General features: G+C 50.9%; 1 protein-coding gene and 1 long non-coding RNA gene across 2 annotated transcripts; one reads left to right on the top strand and one right to left on the bottom strand.

The window, feature by feature from the left end:
* Positions 1-1972: 1972 nt before the first annotated feature.
* Positions 1973-3377, bottom strand: LOC113628876 (uncharacterized). The gene is made up of 3 exons (XR_003436284.1): positions 3120-3377; positions 2370-2446; positions 1973-2101 (listed from the first exon to the last, which is right to left on the bottom strand). It is a non-coding gene; the product is annotated as an uncharacterized LOC113628876 (long non-coding RNA).
* A 7616-nt stretch (positions 3378-10993) lies between these two features.
* STAR (steroidogenic acute regulatory protein) lies at positions 10994-16535 on the top strand. The gene is made up of 7 exons (XM_027122854.1): positions 10994-11440; positions 12398-12511; positions 12797-12924; positions 14039-14197; positions 14314-14498; positions 15376-15469; positions 15997-16535. Exons 1-7 carry the CDS (start codon positions 11224-11226, stop codon positions 16108-16110), a joined length of 1011 nt encoding a protein of 336 aa, XP_026978655.1. The 5' UTR covers positions 10994-11223; the 3' UTR covers positions 16111-16535.
* Positions 16536-17133: the final 598 nt, after the last annotated feature.

Genomic DNA, 17133 nt, shown 5'->3' with positions numbered 1-17133 from the left:
TTGTTAATTTCGTTAGGTTTTCTAGTCCTTTGGATTGAGTCTTGAGCCTCCTATGCTGTGATCAAAAAGCACAGATAAATTCGTGTTGCAGTGACTGATATATCTAGGTTATTCTCAGCCAAGCCAAGTGATGCCCCTTTTCTGGAATGATGTTGATCACACAGGAAGCGTAAGAGGCTGTACTTTCCGAAACCTGGACTCTGTTCTCTCTAGCACCTTGGGCTCAAGCAAGTCACTTTTCCTCCCTGATTCTCAGTTTTAACTGTAAAACTATTCCAGATACTTATTTTATAGTCTGTTGAGCAAAGACATTCTTTGCAGGGAAGATATTTATAGCCAATTCCTATGTTTGAGTTATTTTATAGTATTAAACATACCACATTTTATGAGCTCAGGTGTTTTTAAAACTGCGCCAAATGCAGACTTCTGAGCTATTCATCATTGGGTTGGTTTCAAGGTAGCTAATTTGTGAAGAACCGTCGCACTTAATGATTTATCTAGTGTGTTTCATCTCTAACCTTACTGTTGAATAGCCGGAATTTGTTATTAACTTCCCCACAAAGGAGAGACTTGTGGAAGAGGTGGCTAACTTTCACTACAAGAAGATGTTCTTTGAGAGCAGAATTACAGCATTCTGTAAGCATTCTGCTTTTTTCTGAGCACCACTGTTTCAGAATATCCGGCACCTTCAAGAGATTCGGATTCACTGTACTCGTCTTTTCAACCTCCTTCAAACAGAATTCCAAATGCAATCAAAAGAGTCATGATTCAAAGGAGAGAATTTCCACAGTAGTTCAGGAATTTCCAAGCCATAGCTGGGCTTCAGTTGTTATGCGTAATAACATATTGCCTTTAGACCTTTGTCACACAGGCAGCAGCAAAGAGAGCTGAAGCATGGAATGAGACTCCCTGCTTCCCTCCTGTTCTGTCTCCCTGCTGCTCAGAGCCTGCCCTCAGCTTTGCCCAGTCCAGGCTTTTTGCAGGTACTGAAATCGTGCTTTTTTCCTGGACCACTGCGGGTACTCCTCTACTGTTAATCAGGCTTCAGAATCAATCTCAGTTCTATACCTTTGTTTTGTCTTTAATAGTTTCTTCCAGTAGAGGTTCCCATGAGACCACTTTCAAGGAAAACAAACAAACAAGGAAGATCTACTGCAGCCCCTTTCCTGGCGATCTTTATTCTGATATAACTGGGTACAGCAGCCTCTCTCTCTCCCAGCTGTTCTTTTCCCCTTTCCTTGGCCCTTGACCTTACGTCACATGTTGTCGGCTGAATTTAAGCCACAGTATCTGCTCTCCCACCCTGCTCGGATAAACTCCCAACAGGCCCTGGATACTTAGCAGAACCAGATGCCCTCACGCTGCCATTGTGCAGGGCTTCTCAGGGATGCCACATCAGCATGAGCCCCAGGGGTATGACACAGATGTGATGGCTGGAGAGTGGCCTCAGTTTTGCTCACAGGAGTATGGGTGGCAGGTCAGGCAGAGCGAGGTGCAGACGGCAGACGGTGCAGGCCAGCAGGCAGAGCAGATGCAGCAGGCTCTGGACGAGGCCGGAATTTCCTGTTCTCTCTGCTTAGGACATACTTGTCCCAGATAACTGCAAGAATCCTTCCCTCACGACCTGTTTTAAATAGCACACCTCCCCCCTCCCCCCACCTATATCCTCGGCAGCTTTGCTTTTCACCAGAGCAAGTATCGCAATCCAACATAAGTTTCACTTCTTTACTGTCTGCTCCACTCCCCTACTAGAATGTAAACCCTTAAGGACAGAATTTTTGTCATGTTCACTCCTGTAGTCCCACATCTAGGATGATACCGGGCATATATCAAGTCTCAGTACATATTTTTGGGGTTGAAGGATGGGTTGATGGACAGATGGATGGATGGGGAATGCAGTGAATTCAGGCTGGTCAGATAAGATGCTTCAGAGACCAGTAATGCCTCAAAGGATGAGGACGGCAGGACTCACCGAGCATCCCGGAGTGGAGTGATTAGCAGAGATCCTTATACTGAACGTGGAGATGTTCTCTTACTGCCCTCACGGGAGACCACAGCCCCCCAGGCATGAAGAGTCTGGAGATGATTGGTGCGCCAACGTCTGGAAGAGCATCCCAGGGAAACGGGGTTGGGGGTGGGGGAGGACTTGTCAGGATTGCTGGAGGCAACAGATACTCTTCAGTCTGTGTTCCAACTGCAGTGCCCCACCTCCACCTTGCATATTACCCCTTTGGGGATAAAGAGCAAGAGACTGCTTCATGGGTGCTTGCTTTTGCCAGCGAAGCAGGTTTTGTATCTAGTTAAGTGACCCAAGACCTCCTAGCCTGAAAGAATTAGGAAACCCACCCTAGAAAATGGCACGTACCTACCTGTCCCAAAGCTCTGGGGCTGTCCACCCTGGTTCACACTCCCCTAGCTGTCTACTCCTCCAGCTCTGCCAGGGCTCCTTGGGAGCAGAAAATAAAATCAAGTCCTCTTTTTTTCTCATGTCTCACTTCACTGCTTTGCCTCTTCTCAACCTCCTATTTTGTACCTATTCTCCTTTAAAAAAAAAAAAAATTTTTTTTCCCCCTAACTTCAGACATTCAGCAGCGGTTGCTGCAGGACCCAGGGGTAGAAAATGGTCTCAAATGCTGCTGCTCTGGAAACACAGAGCATTGAGTGGTGTCAGAGCACCAGCCGGCCAGCAGCTAGAACCACAAGGAAGAGAGAGGGCCCAGTGCTGGCCGTATCCAAGGTCAGAAACCCAGATTGCCTGGGAATTCATCCCTAAGACCCAGTTTTATTGACGAATAAGTTTGCATACAGTAAAATTCACTCTTTTTAGTGTACAATTCTGTGAGTTTTAACAACTGCATATAGTTATATCACCATCACCCCTGCCCCTGTGAATTTAACTTCTCCCTCCTTCCCCAGCCCCTGGCAACCACTGATCTGTTTTCTGTCCCTACAGTTTGTGTTGGCAACTAATTCAAAATTTTCTAAAAATAGTGTGCAGGTCAAATAAAATCTCTGGGAAGTTCAACTCAGCCCACCTGCCTTCAGTTTGCTCTTCTGGTTAGGCTATTACAGAAGACAGAGAGCTTTAACTGTGGCCCCTGCCAACGTCCCTGGCTCACCTGCTGGAAACAGGCAGACGAGGACAAGGGAACCAGTGTAAGGGGATAGCTGGGCATGCTGAGCATCACCCTGAGATTTGTCAGGCATGAGAGGCAAATATGGGCCCTGCTTTTCAGAGAGAAACAGGAGATTTTAAAACGTGAAGAGCACACAGGCGTAAAAAAGAATGAAATAATGCCATCTGCAGCTACATGGATAGACCTAAAGATTATCATACTAAGTGAAGTAAGCCAGACAAAGATAAATACCATATATCACTTATATGTGGAATCTAGAATATGACACAAATGAACTTATCTACGCAACAGAAACAAACTCACAGACATAGAGGACAGACTTGTGGTTGCCAAGGGGGAGGCGGGTGGGAGAGGGATGGAGTGGGAGTTTGGGATTAGCAGATGCAAACTATTATACAGAGAATGGATAAACAACAAGGTCCTACTGTAGAGCACAGGGAACTATACTCAATATCCTGTGATAAACATAATGGAAAAGAATATGAAAAAGGATATATATATATGTATGTATAACTGAGTCACTTTGCTGTACAGCAGCAACTAACACAACACTGTAAATCAACTGTACTTCAATAAGAAAAAAAAAAAAGGTGAAGAGCACAGGTTGTGCGTCCCGGTTTCTTCACTTCAGAGCTCTCCGAACTTGGTCCAGTGGCACCTCTCAGCTCCTTGTCTGTAAAATGGGGATCTAATAGCACCAGCTCTTTGGGTGGTGGTAAGGAGTGAGTGAACACGTGTGAAGAGCTTAGAGCCAGCCCTGGCTCAGGAGCGCTCCACGCCAGCCGTTATCATCTGCTGAGTCCCCCCAGACTCATGGGATGCCTTCCCTCCCCTCACTGAGCTTACACTTAGTCTCCTCTGTACAAATATGATAACAGGGCTTCCCTGGCGGTCCAGTGGTTAAGACTCCGTGCTTCCAGTGCAGGGGACGTGGGTTCGATCCCTGGATGAGGAAGTTCTGCATGCCACGTAGCACAGCCAAAAAAAAAAAGAGTGATAACAGAACGGCAACCAACTCAAATTGAGGAATTAAGTGCTGGATTACATAAAATGTTCTCCAGGGTTCCCTGGTGGCGCAGTGGTTAAGAACCCGCCTGCCAATGCAGGCAACATGGGTTCGAGCCCTGGTCCGGGAAGATCCCACATGCCGCGGGGCAGCTAAGCCCGTGCGCCACAGCTACTGGGCCTGCACTCTAGAGCCCACGAGCCACAACTACTGAAGCCCGCGTGCCTAGAGCCCGTGCTCTGCAACAAGAGAAGCCACCGCAATAAGAAGCCCACGCACCGCAACGGAGAGTAGCCCCCGCTCGCCGCAACTAGAGAAAGCCCACGCACAGCAACAAAGACCCAATGCAGCCAAAGATAAGTAAATAAAAATAAATGTATTAAAAAAAAAATGTTCTGTGAAGGGAGGTAATCCATAATGACCTCAAGCCCAATAAGTTAAACTTGCCTTAACTTTCTGTTGCCCTCTCACAATGTCCCCTTTGGGGGAAAACTCTTTAGGTATTAAATAAGCATATACTCTATAAGCAGGAAGGAAGAGCTGGAAGAAAATCAGTACTTATTGATAATCTACAAAGTGCCAGGCTCCATGCTTCCCAATCATTTACTAAACATTTATTCAGTATCTATTAATTATCTAGCCCTGTGCTAAGTGCTGGGGAATCAAGAATTTGGAAAGGATCCAAGTCCTCATGGCGTTTACAGGGCCTTACGGATGGAGCTCACAGACACGGAAAGGGGGGATCTACAGGTGCGGGGGCAGAGGGTCTACGGGAAATCTCTGTTCCTTCCTCTCAGTTTCTCTGTGAATCTAAAACAGCTCTTAAAACAGTCTTTTAAAAAAGGTGTGTGTGGGGAATGCCTAACAGTCTTATTGTTACTGTGATAAATGTCTGTCGGGGGCGGGGGGGCCCAAAGGTGTTGAATTCTAACTAAAGAGTAGGGGGACGGGGTGCCCAAAGGGAAGCCTTTCAGGGAGTAACGCTGTGAGCTGCCCTGAACGTTGAGGGCATCTCGGGAGCGCGCTGAGCTGGGCAAGATGAGAAGGGTGGCTAGGGGGAGACGCGAGGGCCCAGACACTGGCTGAGAAGTCGGGGCTTGGTCCTGGGGGCTCTTGATGTATTGTTACCTGATTCAAGCCTTATAACCACCCTGAGAGGATTACACAAAGAAAAAGAAAATGAAAAAGAAAACATACTCTATTTTATAGATGAGGAAGTTCAGACTGAAGTGAGGGGCTCCCAACCATAAAGTAAGTGGTGGGAGTGGGATGGGAAGCCTGTCTGAACTTGACCTCTGTGCTTTCTGCCCTCCAGTCCACAGCTTCCCCACACGCCCAAGGTCAAAGGCCGCTGGCGATGCCCAGTACTCACCTCCTCGGGGCCGGGCCACACCAGCTCCAGGTCCCCTCCTCAACTCCCAGCCTCTGCTTCCCGGGAACCTGCGGAGGAATCTTCCCATGCCCACCCAGCTGGCTCTGACCTCTGCCTCTCTCTCCAGCCTTGACTTCCCTCCGCGCCCTACGGACATTCCACAGCTGAGCACCCCTCAGATTTCCACCACCACCCCCCACCACCCACTCCATGCTCTATCTGGAGCGCCTGGCCCCCAGCCCCTCTCCCACCTGGCTGACTCCTTCCTAATCTGACTTCCCCCCAGAAGCACCCCCTTCCTCCTCCTGTGTCGTCAGGTGCTCCCTCCTCTGTACTTCTGAACCTCCTCATCTGCCCTACAGCTCCCCATAGGGGGTCACATGGTTCGTTTTCCCCTGTAACTGTAGAGCTACACAGTGGACACTCATCAAAGGATTGTTGAGTGAATGAGTGGGGTCCTCCCTCCCCGGCCCTGGGCCTTCCTGTCCAGCACTCTGCACGGCCTGGGCCGCATCTCTTCCCTCCTGGCCTGCGGTGCCCTCTGGTCTCCACCCTTGGGGGCTCTGCCCTCATCCAAAAGCAAAGCCAGACACAGAGGACTTCCAGAACCAGAGGGAATTCCCAGACCTCTCTGCCTACCTTCCTGCTCAGAGGGACCGTGAGAGTTAACAAGGCGCTCAGCCTGCAAAGGCTGAGGAAGAGAACCTTGGCCCAGGAGGAGGTCACCAGCACCCCACACCCATCCCAGAGTCAGTGGCAGGCTCTGACATCAGCAGAAGCCTGTGCCCCGATCCTGCAGTCTCCCCATACCACCTCCTCCCCGTCATGACGGCCATAATTCTCCCCACGACAGCAGTGGCAGGGCCTTGAACGTGATCTGCCCGGCCTGTCCCATGGTAACCCCTCCCCTCCCCACCGAGAGGCACGTGTGCACGAGGGCGCACGTGGGCCAGGACGGAGGAGAAGCCTGGGGCGGCTAGCCTGCTGCCTCCCCCCCCCCACCCCCGAGCCGGGCCCTCCGACCTCTTTCCACACCGCTGGCTCGGGCTGGAGACAAACAAGAGGCCAAGGCTCTCCCTCTGGTGCCAGCTTCCCTGTGACTCTGAGAGGGCTGGAAACAAAGCCCACAGGCAGCGTTCCTAAGTCAGAGTCAGCTCCCCAGCTGCTCTCTGTAGAGAAGGAGCAGGAACCTGCCCTGAGCCGCCGCCGCGGGAAGCTGAGCACTGGGAGGGCAGGGGAACCAGCCCCAGAGAGGAGACAGCAAACATGCGCACGCCATGACACAAATCAGGACCGAGACAGCCCCCCTAGGGGGACCCACAGTAAGGGACAAGCCAGTTTCAGAAGGCTGGGTGGTTAAGGCCTCACAGCTCATGCGGGCGGCAGGCGTGGGGGCCCTGGAGGGCGGGCCGGGCCGCCAGGCAGCCACTGCTCTGAGCGGAGACCGGGACAGGCGTTTCTCCGGGTCACTGGCCGCATCCCACTGTGCCAGCACGGCCTGAAGGGGGCGTGTGGGACTCACCTGTTCCTCTGGACACTAGGCACTCGGCCTGGCTCCAGGCAGGTCCTGTCCGTTTCGTCCTTTCTAGAGTGAGGGGGACAGCAAGAGCTGGTGGGGGCCCTTCCCTCCATCTCCGTGCAGCGGTGACAGGACACAGAACTCTCTCACCTGGGGGGCAGGCCCAGGCCCAGGGCCAAATTCAATGTGATTCTCTCGACCCCCGACCTTCTTGCCAGGTGAATCCAGCTCAGAAGCAACCTCAAGGTCAACCTTAAGAGGAAAAGATGTCATTGGAGACCAGCATGCAGACTGGAATGAGATCCCCCTCACTGGGCCTGGACTGGAGCGTGGGAACTGCAGAGGAGAGACTGGGCCTCTCGCGAGTCCCCGTTCAGACCACAGGGCCCCCCAAAGTGGACAGACTGGGCTGGGCACCTCAATACCCTGTCTTTTGAACCTTTCAGCTCATGCCAGGCCCTATGGCACAGCCTGGCCAGCCTAGGTTACTCAGGAAAGCGTGAAGAAGGGCGTGGGGCATGGCCAGGCCCAGGCCCCTTCTCTTTGTGTCTCCGGCCCCGTTCTCCCTTCTGCTCTGTGAGCTGACAGGACTCAGCCCTGAGGTGTCATCCTTGCTCCAGAACTAACCCCTGAGACGGGAACTGACCCTAAACAGGGCTTTGGTAAAGGCTGTTGATAGAAACGGATGCATCAGTAATTGAACAGCTGAACACACATAGTGTTGGGGGGCTGCAGGAGGAGCCGTGAAAAGATGGGCTGAAGGTTGTCGTCCCAGACCTGCCACCGACCAGCTGTGTGACCTTGAACAGCTCATTTCCACCGCAGTTGAAATGCACAATGTGAGAGCTGTGACTTTTCAGTTTTGTGTGGAGACTTACCAAGGACTGTAGCCCAGGAGCCAGCCTCCCAGCTCTGAGGAACTGCTCTGAAGCATGTGGGAGTTACGTGAAGAGGGTATGTGCAACCAAGCACGTCTCAGGAGAAGGTTGCCGCTAGTCACAAGGAACAGGTATCTCATTTAATGATTTTAGTGCTTTATTAAGTAAGGGAAGATGCAAGAGTCCGGGTTCACAAAAGTTTTCTCCTGAAAATCTCTAACTACCTGAGGGCCAGTTCTGCCAGTTTTCCCAGAGCACGGTCTTCGCCCTGAAGTCCTTTTAGGGGTAACTATAGGTCAGCAACTGCAGGGGCTGTAGAACTGGATGGTGGGCAACATTCCTCAGTTGGCAGTACCCTCCCCTTGGTCATAGTTTTGACCAAGGTTTAGGAGGCATTTCATGACCAATTTGTCCCATGGCGCTAGGAAGGCTCATTCTTAGGTCTGGTGAGGATTTCGCTGATATAGGCCACTCAATGTGCTGTTACTGAACTAGGCCCATAATAGTCTTACTAGTCTGTTATAGTTTCTCTCTTACTGGAAACTACAGGAATAGTTTCCCTCTTACTGCTTCTTCCCATATCTAGGGTTACACTATTACAATCATTGATCTTATGTAGAACTATTTATCTGGTTAATCAAGTCGCCTAGTTGTCATTATTTTCATTGGAGGGTCCTTCTATATAGGTTGGAGAAAATCCTTTAAATGATATATTTTCTAGTATATGTAATCTTGTTACAGGTCATGAGGCATCTGATCTTCATCCAAGGATTACTGTGATAAGCTCCAGAAACAAACTTACAATGTCCTTTTAATAATTCAATTAAACTTCACAATAATGTAACAAGGAGCCAACAAAAGAAGTGAGCCCTGGGCAGTAAGTACAAACTTGGAAGACAATTGACAACATTAGAACTTAATATCCACTAGAACTTTTTTTTTCTCTAAAATCACCTTCATTTCTACCAAATATAGCCCAATTAAGGCTAATTTGTTTGCAAAATAAACTTGGCCTGATTATTTACATAATGTGTAATTGATTATATAGGCTCTTTTAAATTGTTTTTCCTGGAAATTTTCATAAGGAATTTCAGATTGAACTTTTAAAAGGCCTCTCAAGTTGAGCCAGGAAAGCCATGCCAAGGGCTTGCCATTAGATTCCGCCACAATAACTATAGATTTGGGTGAATTCCTCTCTTCTCAAGGTCTCCAAAATACCTTGACATTCTTGCACCTGCCAGGAGTTGACCTTCCTTATTCACCTGATAAGGCTACTGGGAACCTGAAAGTTTCCACTTTCTGGAGGGATCAAGTAGAAAGAAAAGATAAATGTTTCAGTTCTGCTTACAAAGGTCTAATTTACCAAGCTGCTATAAGTCATACTTAGCTTAAGGTTTCCTTATACCTAGAAAACAAAGATTAAAAGCCAGTAATACTTCTGACAAAAAGTCATAAAAATTATAACCATATTCATCAGTTATCAGTCATATGTAACTAATTTTTTTAATAAATTTATTTATTTATTTACTTTTGGCTGCATTGGGTCTTCGTTGCTGTGCACCGGCTTTCTCTCGTTGCGGCGAGCGGGGGCTACTCTTCGTTGTGGTGCGCAGGCTTCTCATTGCGGTGGCTTCTCTTGTTGCGGAGCACGGGCTCTAGGCATGCGGGCTTCAGTAGTTGTGACACGCAGGCTCAGTAGTTGTGGCAGACGGGCTTAGTTGCTCTGCGGCATGTGGGATCTTCCCGGACCAGGGCTCAAACCTGTGTCCCCTGAATTGGCAGGCGGATTCTTAACCACTGCGCCACCAGGGAAGCCCTGTAACTAATCCTTGATCTTGATCCTTTAACAGTTTTATTAAGCCATCAGGGTTTCCACTAGAATTTTTTAATTTCTTACCCAGTTCAGTGGTTAGTTCCCAATTAAGTAAGTACTTGTAAGGTAAGTTCCATATGTATTTTACATCAATCTGGCTGGGGTGTTGGTCAGAGCTTGGCTTTCTGACACCCCTTAGTTGGCCTAATTGAGGAAAGACATTTGGCCAGCCTCACACCTAGTCACTCAGTCCAGACCATTCAGTGTCTTTCTGGAGGCAGAACTGGGCGGGGGGGGGGGCACTCCCCCAGTATCTTTCAACTGGGCGTCAGGTACCTGTTATACACCACCAAATAAAACTCAGGATTATCAACCGATTATTGGGAGATCTGAGAACCAGGAGAAACTCACCCAAATTCATCTGGACTCGCTGAGGAGGTGGATGGGAATAAAAGGCCCTTGCTGCTACCAAGGTTCTGAATCCTCATAGTGTTCAGACAGAGGAGAGAAGTTAGCTCTGTGCTCCTTCACGGTCAGCAAAACTGTCGACTGAAGGAAAACATACAACAAGAGAGCTGTGAGTTTCAGTTCTATTGGGGGACTTACTGAGGACTATAGCCTGGGAAACCCTCACAGATAGCTCTGAGGAACTGCTCTAAAGAGGGAGAGGTACAGGGGACGCCGGCTTACGTGTGATTTAGGGGAAGGGTACCTGCACTCAAGCACACAGTTTGGTAGAAGGTTGCTCCTGGTCACAAGCAACGGGTTTCTCCGTTCATGACTTTAGTGCTTTTCTAAGTATGAGAAGATGTAAGAATCCAGATTCATAAGAACTTTCTAAAGCATTGTAAGATTGGTAACTGTCTAAGGGCTCACTTGCCTGTCTCCCCAGAGCACAGTGTGCCGCATCCTGATCACCTTCCTGAAGTCCTTTCAGGGTGTCCTGTAGGTCAGCGACTGCAGGGGCAATGACTCGATTCTTGCAGAACCGGGGCGGGGGGGGAGTGCCGTTCCTCCCGAGGCTTCGGGCCCCTCATGCTGGGGCTGGGTGGCCTCTGCCAGCTCTGCCTGCCTGTACCCTATCAGAAGCCCTGGGTGCTATCCCAGGGCAGAGCTTCTCAAAGCCTAGTGTACAGTTCACAGAATACCTTCATGGCCATCACCTGGGAAAATTTTTTTTAAATACAGGTTTCATAGCCTCAATTCTAGACTTGTTAAATCTGGAATTTCTGAGCATGAGGGCTACAAAGCTGCATTTTAAACAGCTTGCTGCTTGAGAACCACTGTCACATGTGCATACTTTTTTCTAAATTGCCTTGATCTCTGCTGCTCCTTTTTTTCTCTCCCCTCCATCCAGCCTGGTCAGGCACCAGCCTCCCGAGCCCTTCCCCCACCCCCGCCCGCACTCCCCACAAACGGCCAAAGGCTCCTTGTGAGGCAATCCTTCTATCCTTGGTGCCTTCCTTTACACGATGAGTGATGACTTTTTTATCTCCTGATGATGAAACACAGCCTTCAGCTGGAGGCATTTAAGGCGCAGGACGCACGGTCCAGCCGCGGCTGCAGGACCCAGAGGCCAACCCTGACGGCCCAGGAGAGGAGCCAAGAGCACCACCACCAGCCTCCACGCCTGCCCCACCGCCAAGGAACCATGCTCCTCGCCACGTTTAAGCTGTGCGCCGGGAGCTCCTACCGACACGTGCGCAACATGAAGGGTGAGCTCCTGGGGCCCCCCTGTCCGGCTGACCAGGAGCCCGCAGGCAGTGTCTAGTGGGGAAGGTGTGGGCCTGGGGGGACAGGCCACTCAGGTCCCAGGGGTGCTGCTCACTGGGGGAGCCTGTGCAAGCCTTTCCCCTCCCGTACCTCAGTGTCCCCCGCGCTGAAGAACGCAGCTGGATACGAAGGTTCCTGGGTGCCTTGCAGACTCTGTCATCCCCGGCCTCCCCTCCAGGGCTCCGAGCTGTCTTGGCTTCTTCCTGACTCTGCCTGTCTCTAGGATAGGTACCAAGGGTGCCAGGGAAGTCCGAGCTGTGGTGGCAGAGGCAGGAGTCAGCCTGGACTCCAGGAAGCTGTGTTGGCAAGCCTGAGGCAGGGCAGGCGGGAGACGGGGCGAAGGACAAGAAAGGGGAGTAAGACAGCCGAGGAGCACATAGAGAGGGAAGGTGGGTGAGGTGGGGAGTCTCGCTGTCATCAGTCAGGAGGCGGAAACCAGGGTCACTGAAGGGACCACAGACAAACCTAAGCAAGTCCTTTCTAATTACATTGGGTTCAGGTGGCCACTGTTTAGATGGAAGCCGCACTTGGAAGACCTGTACCCGGCGTGGGGCTGTTCTCTCTAGAGCAGCGGGAACCCCCGGGCACACAGAGCAGTTACTCACGCAGAGGCCACACAGACCTCCGGGACGGGTGTCTGTAATTCCCCTTCTGTAGCAGAATAGGTTGTTCAAAGCTTCTCTCCCTTTCAAGAAGGAACTTCAGCAAGCTTGAGTGTGGCCCTGCCTCCAGGCCTGGCCAGCCCAGAAGGCAGGCAGGTTTCTGGCCCTGGAGGTATTCCTCATCAAGTCACTTTCTGCCCCAGACCAGCTTCCTCCTCTGTGATGAGATGAAGGGGTGGAACATTCTCTGAGGGGCTTTTCTGCTCCTAAGCGACAGTTTCCCTCCCTTCCCTGCAGGGCTGAGGCACCAGGCTGTGCTGGCCATCGGCCAGGAGCTGAACCGCAGGGCCCCGGGGGGCCCGACCCCAGCTGCCTGGATTAACCAGGTTCGGCGTCGCGGCTCTCTGCTCGGTAAGTGCTGAGGCTTCTGGGGCTTTTACCAGCGGCGGGGGGCTCCGGGGGGGCGGGCAAACAATGTGCATGTAGCTCTGGTCCCTTCCCCCGCATCCCCCAGGCGTCCTCACTCACTTTGATGGGAATGGCATTGTTCATTGCTAGACCCCCCTCCCTGTCCCCTGTGTCTAACTTAACCTGCAGGCTGGACCATATGGCTTTGGTCTGGGCTCTTCAGAGATGAAAGGGGTGAAAGCTCGTGGGAGGCTAGGAAGCTCAGTCTCTCCGTGGCTTTGTGTCCAGGTTCTCAGCTGGAAGACACTCTCTACAGCAACCAAGAACTGGCCTATATCCAGCAGGGAGAGGAGGCCATGCAGAGGGCCCTAGGCATCCTCAGTGACCAGGAGGGCTGGAAGAAGGAGAGCCAGCAGGTAAGGGCGGGTGCGGAGGAACCCACAGCTCCTCGCTCTTCACGGGCCATGCTCGAGGCCAGCTGGGGTCTCTGCTCCTCTCAGAAGTCCGGCCTTGTGTAACAGTCACTGGGTAGCAAGCATTTTTGAGAATTCTCCTTTCCCAAGAATATATCCCCAGATACCCCTCTCCCCCAACAAAGATGTCCTGGAGACTGCGTTTGAGAAACGTTTTTCCCGTATCCCTAGCTCCCCTCCAAATGCACTGTACACCCATTCAGACCATGCAAAACAGGGACTCCAGGGGCAGCACAGGCCTCATCCCCCTGGGTCAGAAGTTCCAATGCTGAAGCACAGTGTCTGTGCTGTTAGCCCGCCTTATGGCTGACCTCGCAGGGGTGACCTGGGCTCACCCGCAACAGGGCTGGAGTGGGATACAGGTGGCCCAAGGCCCTCTGGGGCGCTCCGCTCCTGAGCACTGGCCCTTCACTGGGAGCTGGGAACAAGGCGTGTGTTAAAGGCCAACGGCTCTACCGAGACTTTGGCCGCTTTATCTTCACCAAAAGCTCACATGCTGCCCATTGGCCAAAGTTCAGGTGAGATCTTTCCTTCTCCAAGTTCTCAGAGTTAACAGACTACAAGTTTGCGAGTTGGGAAATCTGGGATCTAGGCCCAGCAATGCTCTTAGCTAAGGGTCCTGGGGCATCTCACTGACCTTCTCTGGCCCTACATCCCTCTGGTGTAAAATGAGGGATTGGACTTTTAAAATAAACCTATGTGTGAAATTAGCTGGTTGTAAACCACCTTCCCTGCTCCCAGATGCGTCTCTCTCAGGATCTTTGAGCTTCTGAAGTCAAGTAAGGGCCTTCTCAGGTGGCCCTTACCCACACCCATCAACATTTACACCCGGGAACAGGCCGGTCACCTCCCCAGTCCTCAGCAGATGTACGAGGCAGGCAGCAGGAAAGAGGACCTCTTCTACCTTAATCAGAGATGGTTCCAGGCTTACTCAGGCTTAGCCTAGAGTTCCCCTGGCTGTTCCCCTCCTGCCTTGCCTGGCACTGTCTACGTGTCCTAGGCCGGGAATATTTTTTTCTAACCTTTCCCTTGGGGCTCCTCTCTTCCCTGCCGATAGGCGAATGGGGACGAAGTGTTGAGTAAAGTGATCCCAGACGTGGGCAAGGTGTTCCGGCTGGAGGTGGTAGTGGACCAGCCCGTGGAGAGGCTTTACGAAGAGCTCGTGGAGCACATGGAGGCCATGGGCGAGTGGAACCCGAATGTCAAGGAGATCAAGGTGGGGAGGCCCAGGCAGAAGGATGGCCACAGCAGTCGGGAGGGGGCTGTGAGCTGCGGTGTGCCTCAGCCCCCCACCTGGCTGAGTAGTGACTCTGGTTCTCTGTGGCCTGGCAGGTCCTGCAGAAGATTGGAAAAGACACAGTCATCACTCACGAGTTGGCCGCAGAGGCGGCAGGAAACCTTGTGGGGCCCCGAGACTTCGTGAGTGTGCGCTGTACCAAGCGCCGGGGCTCTGTGTGTGTGCTGGCTGGCATGGCCACACACTACGGGGAGATGCCCGAGCAGAAGGGCGTCATCAGGTAACACTGGCAACAGCCTCAAAAGCTCCCTTTTTTAACACAGGCTGGGGACATGCACCTGCCAAGTGTGTGATACATCCCCAGCTCTAAGAAACCACAATCCTTGGTTCCTACCCTCAGCTACCTTTCACAGAGGAAGTCTCATTTTCCATCGCAGTGCGGGAAAGACAAGACTGGCCACACTTACATAACCAGTTTGTCCTGACCCTCCCGGCAAGTTTAAGAACCTTAGTAATTTTCTAAAACAAGAAGTAGGGCTGATGGGACAAAGTGAGAGAGTGGCATGGACATACATACACTACCAAATGTAAAATAGATAGCTAGTGGGAAGCAGCCGCATAGCACAGGGAGATCAGTTCGGTGCTCTGTGACCAGTTAGAGGGGTGGGATAGGGAGGGTGGGAGGGAGATGCAAGAGGGAGGGGATATGGGGACATAAGTATACATAGAGCTGATTCACTTTGTGATACAGCAGAAAGTAACACAACAATGTAAGGCAATTATACCCCAATACAGATTAAAAAAAAAAAAAAAGTAGGGCTGAGGTTTAGCTGGTATGCTCAGGTCCCACTGTAATGCTGATTAAAACAGAACCCATACCACTTGGAACAGTTGCTACCTGAGTTTCCCAGGGGCACCAGCACCACCCTGGACCCTTCTTTGACCTCCCCATCATCCAGCGACTAAAAGGCACCGCAGGAGGCCTCCAGGCTTCAGCTCCAGCTCCAGTCAGCATTTGTTCTGATGAGCTGGTAACCGTGCCAACTGTTAAATGTCACCCTTGGCAAAGGACACTTCTCTGATGAGATCTGGGAAGACTAGTCAGCGTTTGAGAACTCGGCCTTGTCCCCCTGACCTGACGTGTCTTCACCCGGCAGAGCTGAGCACGGCCCCACCTGCATGGTGCTCCATCCCCTGGCTGGAAGCCCCTCAAAGACCAAACTCACCTGGCTGCTCAACATTGACCTCAAGGTAAGGGGCGGGGTGGGGGGTGCTCGGGACAGGCAGTGGTGAGCAAAGTAGGCTCTTACTGCTCCCACATCATCCCGCACACAACTGGAAAGAGCCTCCATTGTGAGGGAACTGGACCGTTGCAGAGGGGACACTGGAGTGATGGCCTAACTGCTATTCCATCATCTCAGAAGCCTGCACTGGCTCCCTCTTACTTCTCATATCAAATTTCAGTTCTGTAGTTATTTTTAGAAACAAGGAAACTTAGGCCCAAGAAGGTACGGTAGCTAGCTCAGGGTCACACCACTGGGAAGACAGGGCTGAAATCTGCCTGGACAGCAAATCCAGCGCTTCTGACAAGGTCATGACAGCAGGGCAGTAATGCAGTCCTCCAGTCCCTGACCCTGATCAACTGAACGGGGGCACGGACCAACAGAGCTAGAAGGCCAAGCCTAGGCAACCCACCAGGTGTGTGATCGGGCGCAGCAGTGTCTACAGAGTGGAATGTCACCCACAAGATGGCCAAATTCTTCTAACTTCAACTCTAGGGATGGCTGCCAAAGACTATCATCAACCAGGTCCTCTCGCAGATCCAGGTGGACTTTGCCAACCACCTGCGCAAGCGCCTGGAGTCCCGCCCTGCTCTGGAAGCCAGGTGTTGAAGACCAGCCTGCTGCTGCCAACGGCTCCCAGCTGAGCGCGCTTGCAGGCTCACGAGGAGGTCTCTGCTGGAAGCCTACAAGTCTGTTAAAGATCTTCATCCAGGGACAGGGATGGGATGGTGGTGCGTGTCCAGTATGATACTAGAACTCAGATGGGTAACATTTTAGTACCAAGAAAGTGGGGACAAGGCTCTTTTAACTTCATTCACTGATTAGCTGTAAAATGAAGCACAGGGGTCCCAAAATATTTGTAAAAATATTTTTCTGGGTCCTTACTTGTCTACCTAGAAACATCTTTAAAATGCTACCAGTTAACGAATGCAGGGTGCAGAGGGTGCAAAATACCAGGATTAGGACCGCACGTTTGATGAGCTCAAGAGCTCCGTTCCCTGTGGGCAATGTGTGCAGACAGAGCAGGTCTTACACAGAGCCTCCTGAAAGCCTCTGCTCCTCCACCAAGACGGCAGAGAACTGCGCCAAAGAACAAGCAACTCCCACAGCGGACACCGTCCAGAAGTCTAGTTCAAGTTATCTTAATGAAAAAATACAAAACTAATTATCAGACTGATTCCCCTACTTCTTCCATGAGCAGTAGTCAGAATAAAGAATCATAACTAACACAAAAACTTTAGTCTGTACCTGTTTTAAAATTCTACTCTTAAAATCCATGCTAGTAAATTGCAACTTCATACTAAAGGAGTCATGGATGAAGACTTTAATTAGTTAAACTAAGTCCCCTACCTCACTCAAAGGAAAAACTCCAGGGGACTTAGGTCATTAATTATGTAGGATCTGTTACCGGAATCTTTCATAAAAATTTAATTTACACGATAAGCACAAGACTAAATCAGTTCTTAAAAGAACTCTATAGCTGGTAGCTGATTAACGGGCATTGGAAGATGAAGATTATGACTGAAGACTTTTATTTACCTAATTAAAAGGATAGAACCAAAGGCAAGTGACAGAATGGTATTACTAAGATAAAATCAAACAAAAGCAAATTTTATTACTTTCCCATTAGTG

This window comes from Aethalodelphis obliquidens, unplaced genomic scaffold (genome assembly GCF_003676395.1).
Source record: "Aethalodelphis obliquidens isolate GAN/ISIS:26980383/991018 unplaced genomic scaffold, ASM367639v1 scaffold25, whole genome shotgun sequence".
Classification (NCBI taxonomy): Eukaryota; Metazoa; Chordata; class Mammalia; order Artiodactyla; family Delphinidae; genus Aethalodelphis; species Aethalodelphis obliquidens.
This window is presented reverse-complemented; position numbering and strand designations above follow the sequence as displayed.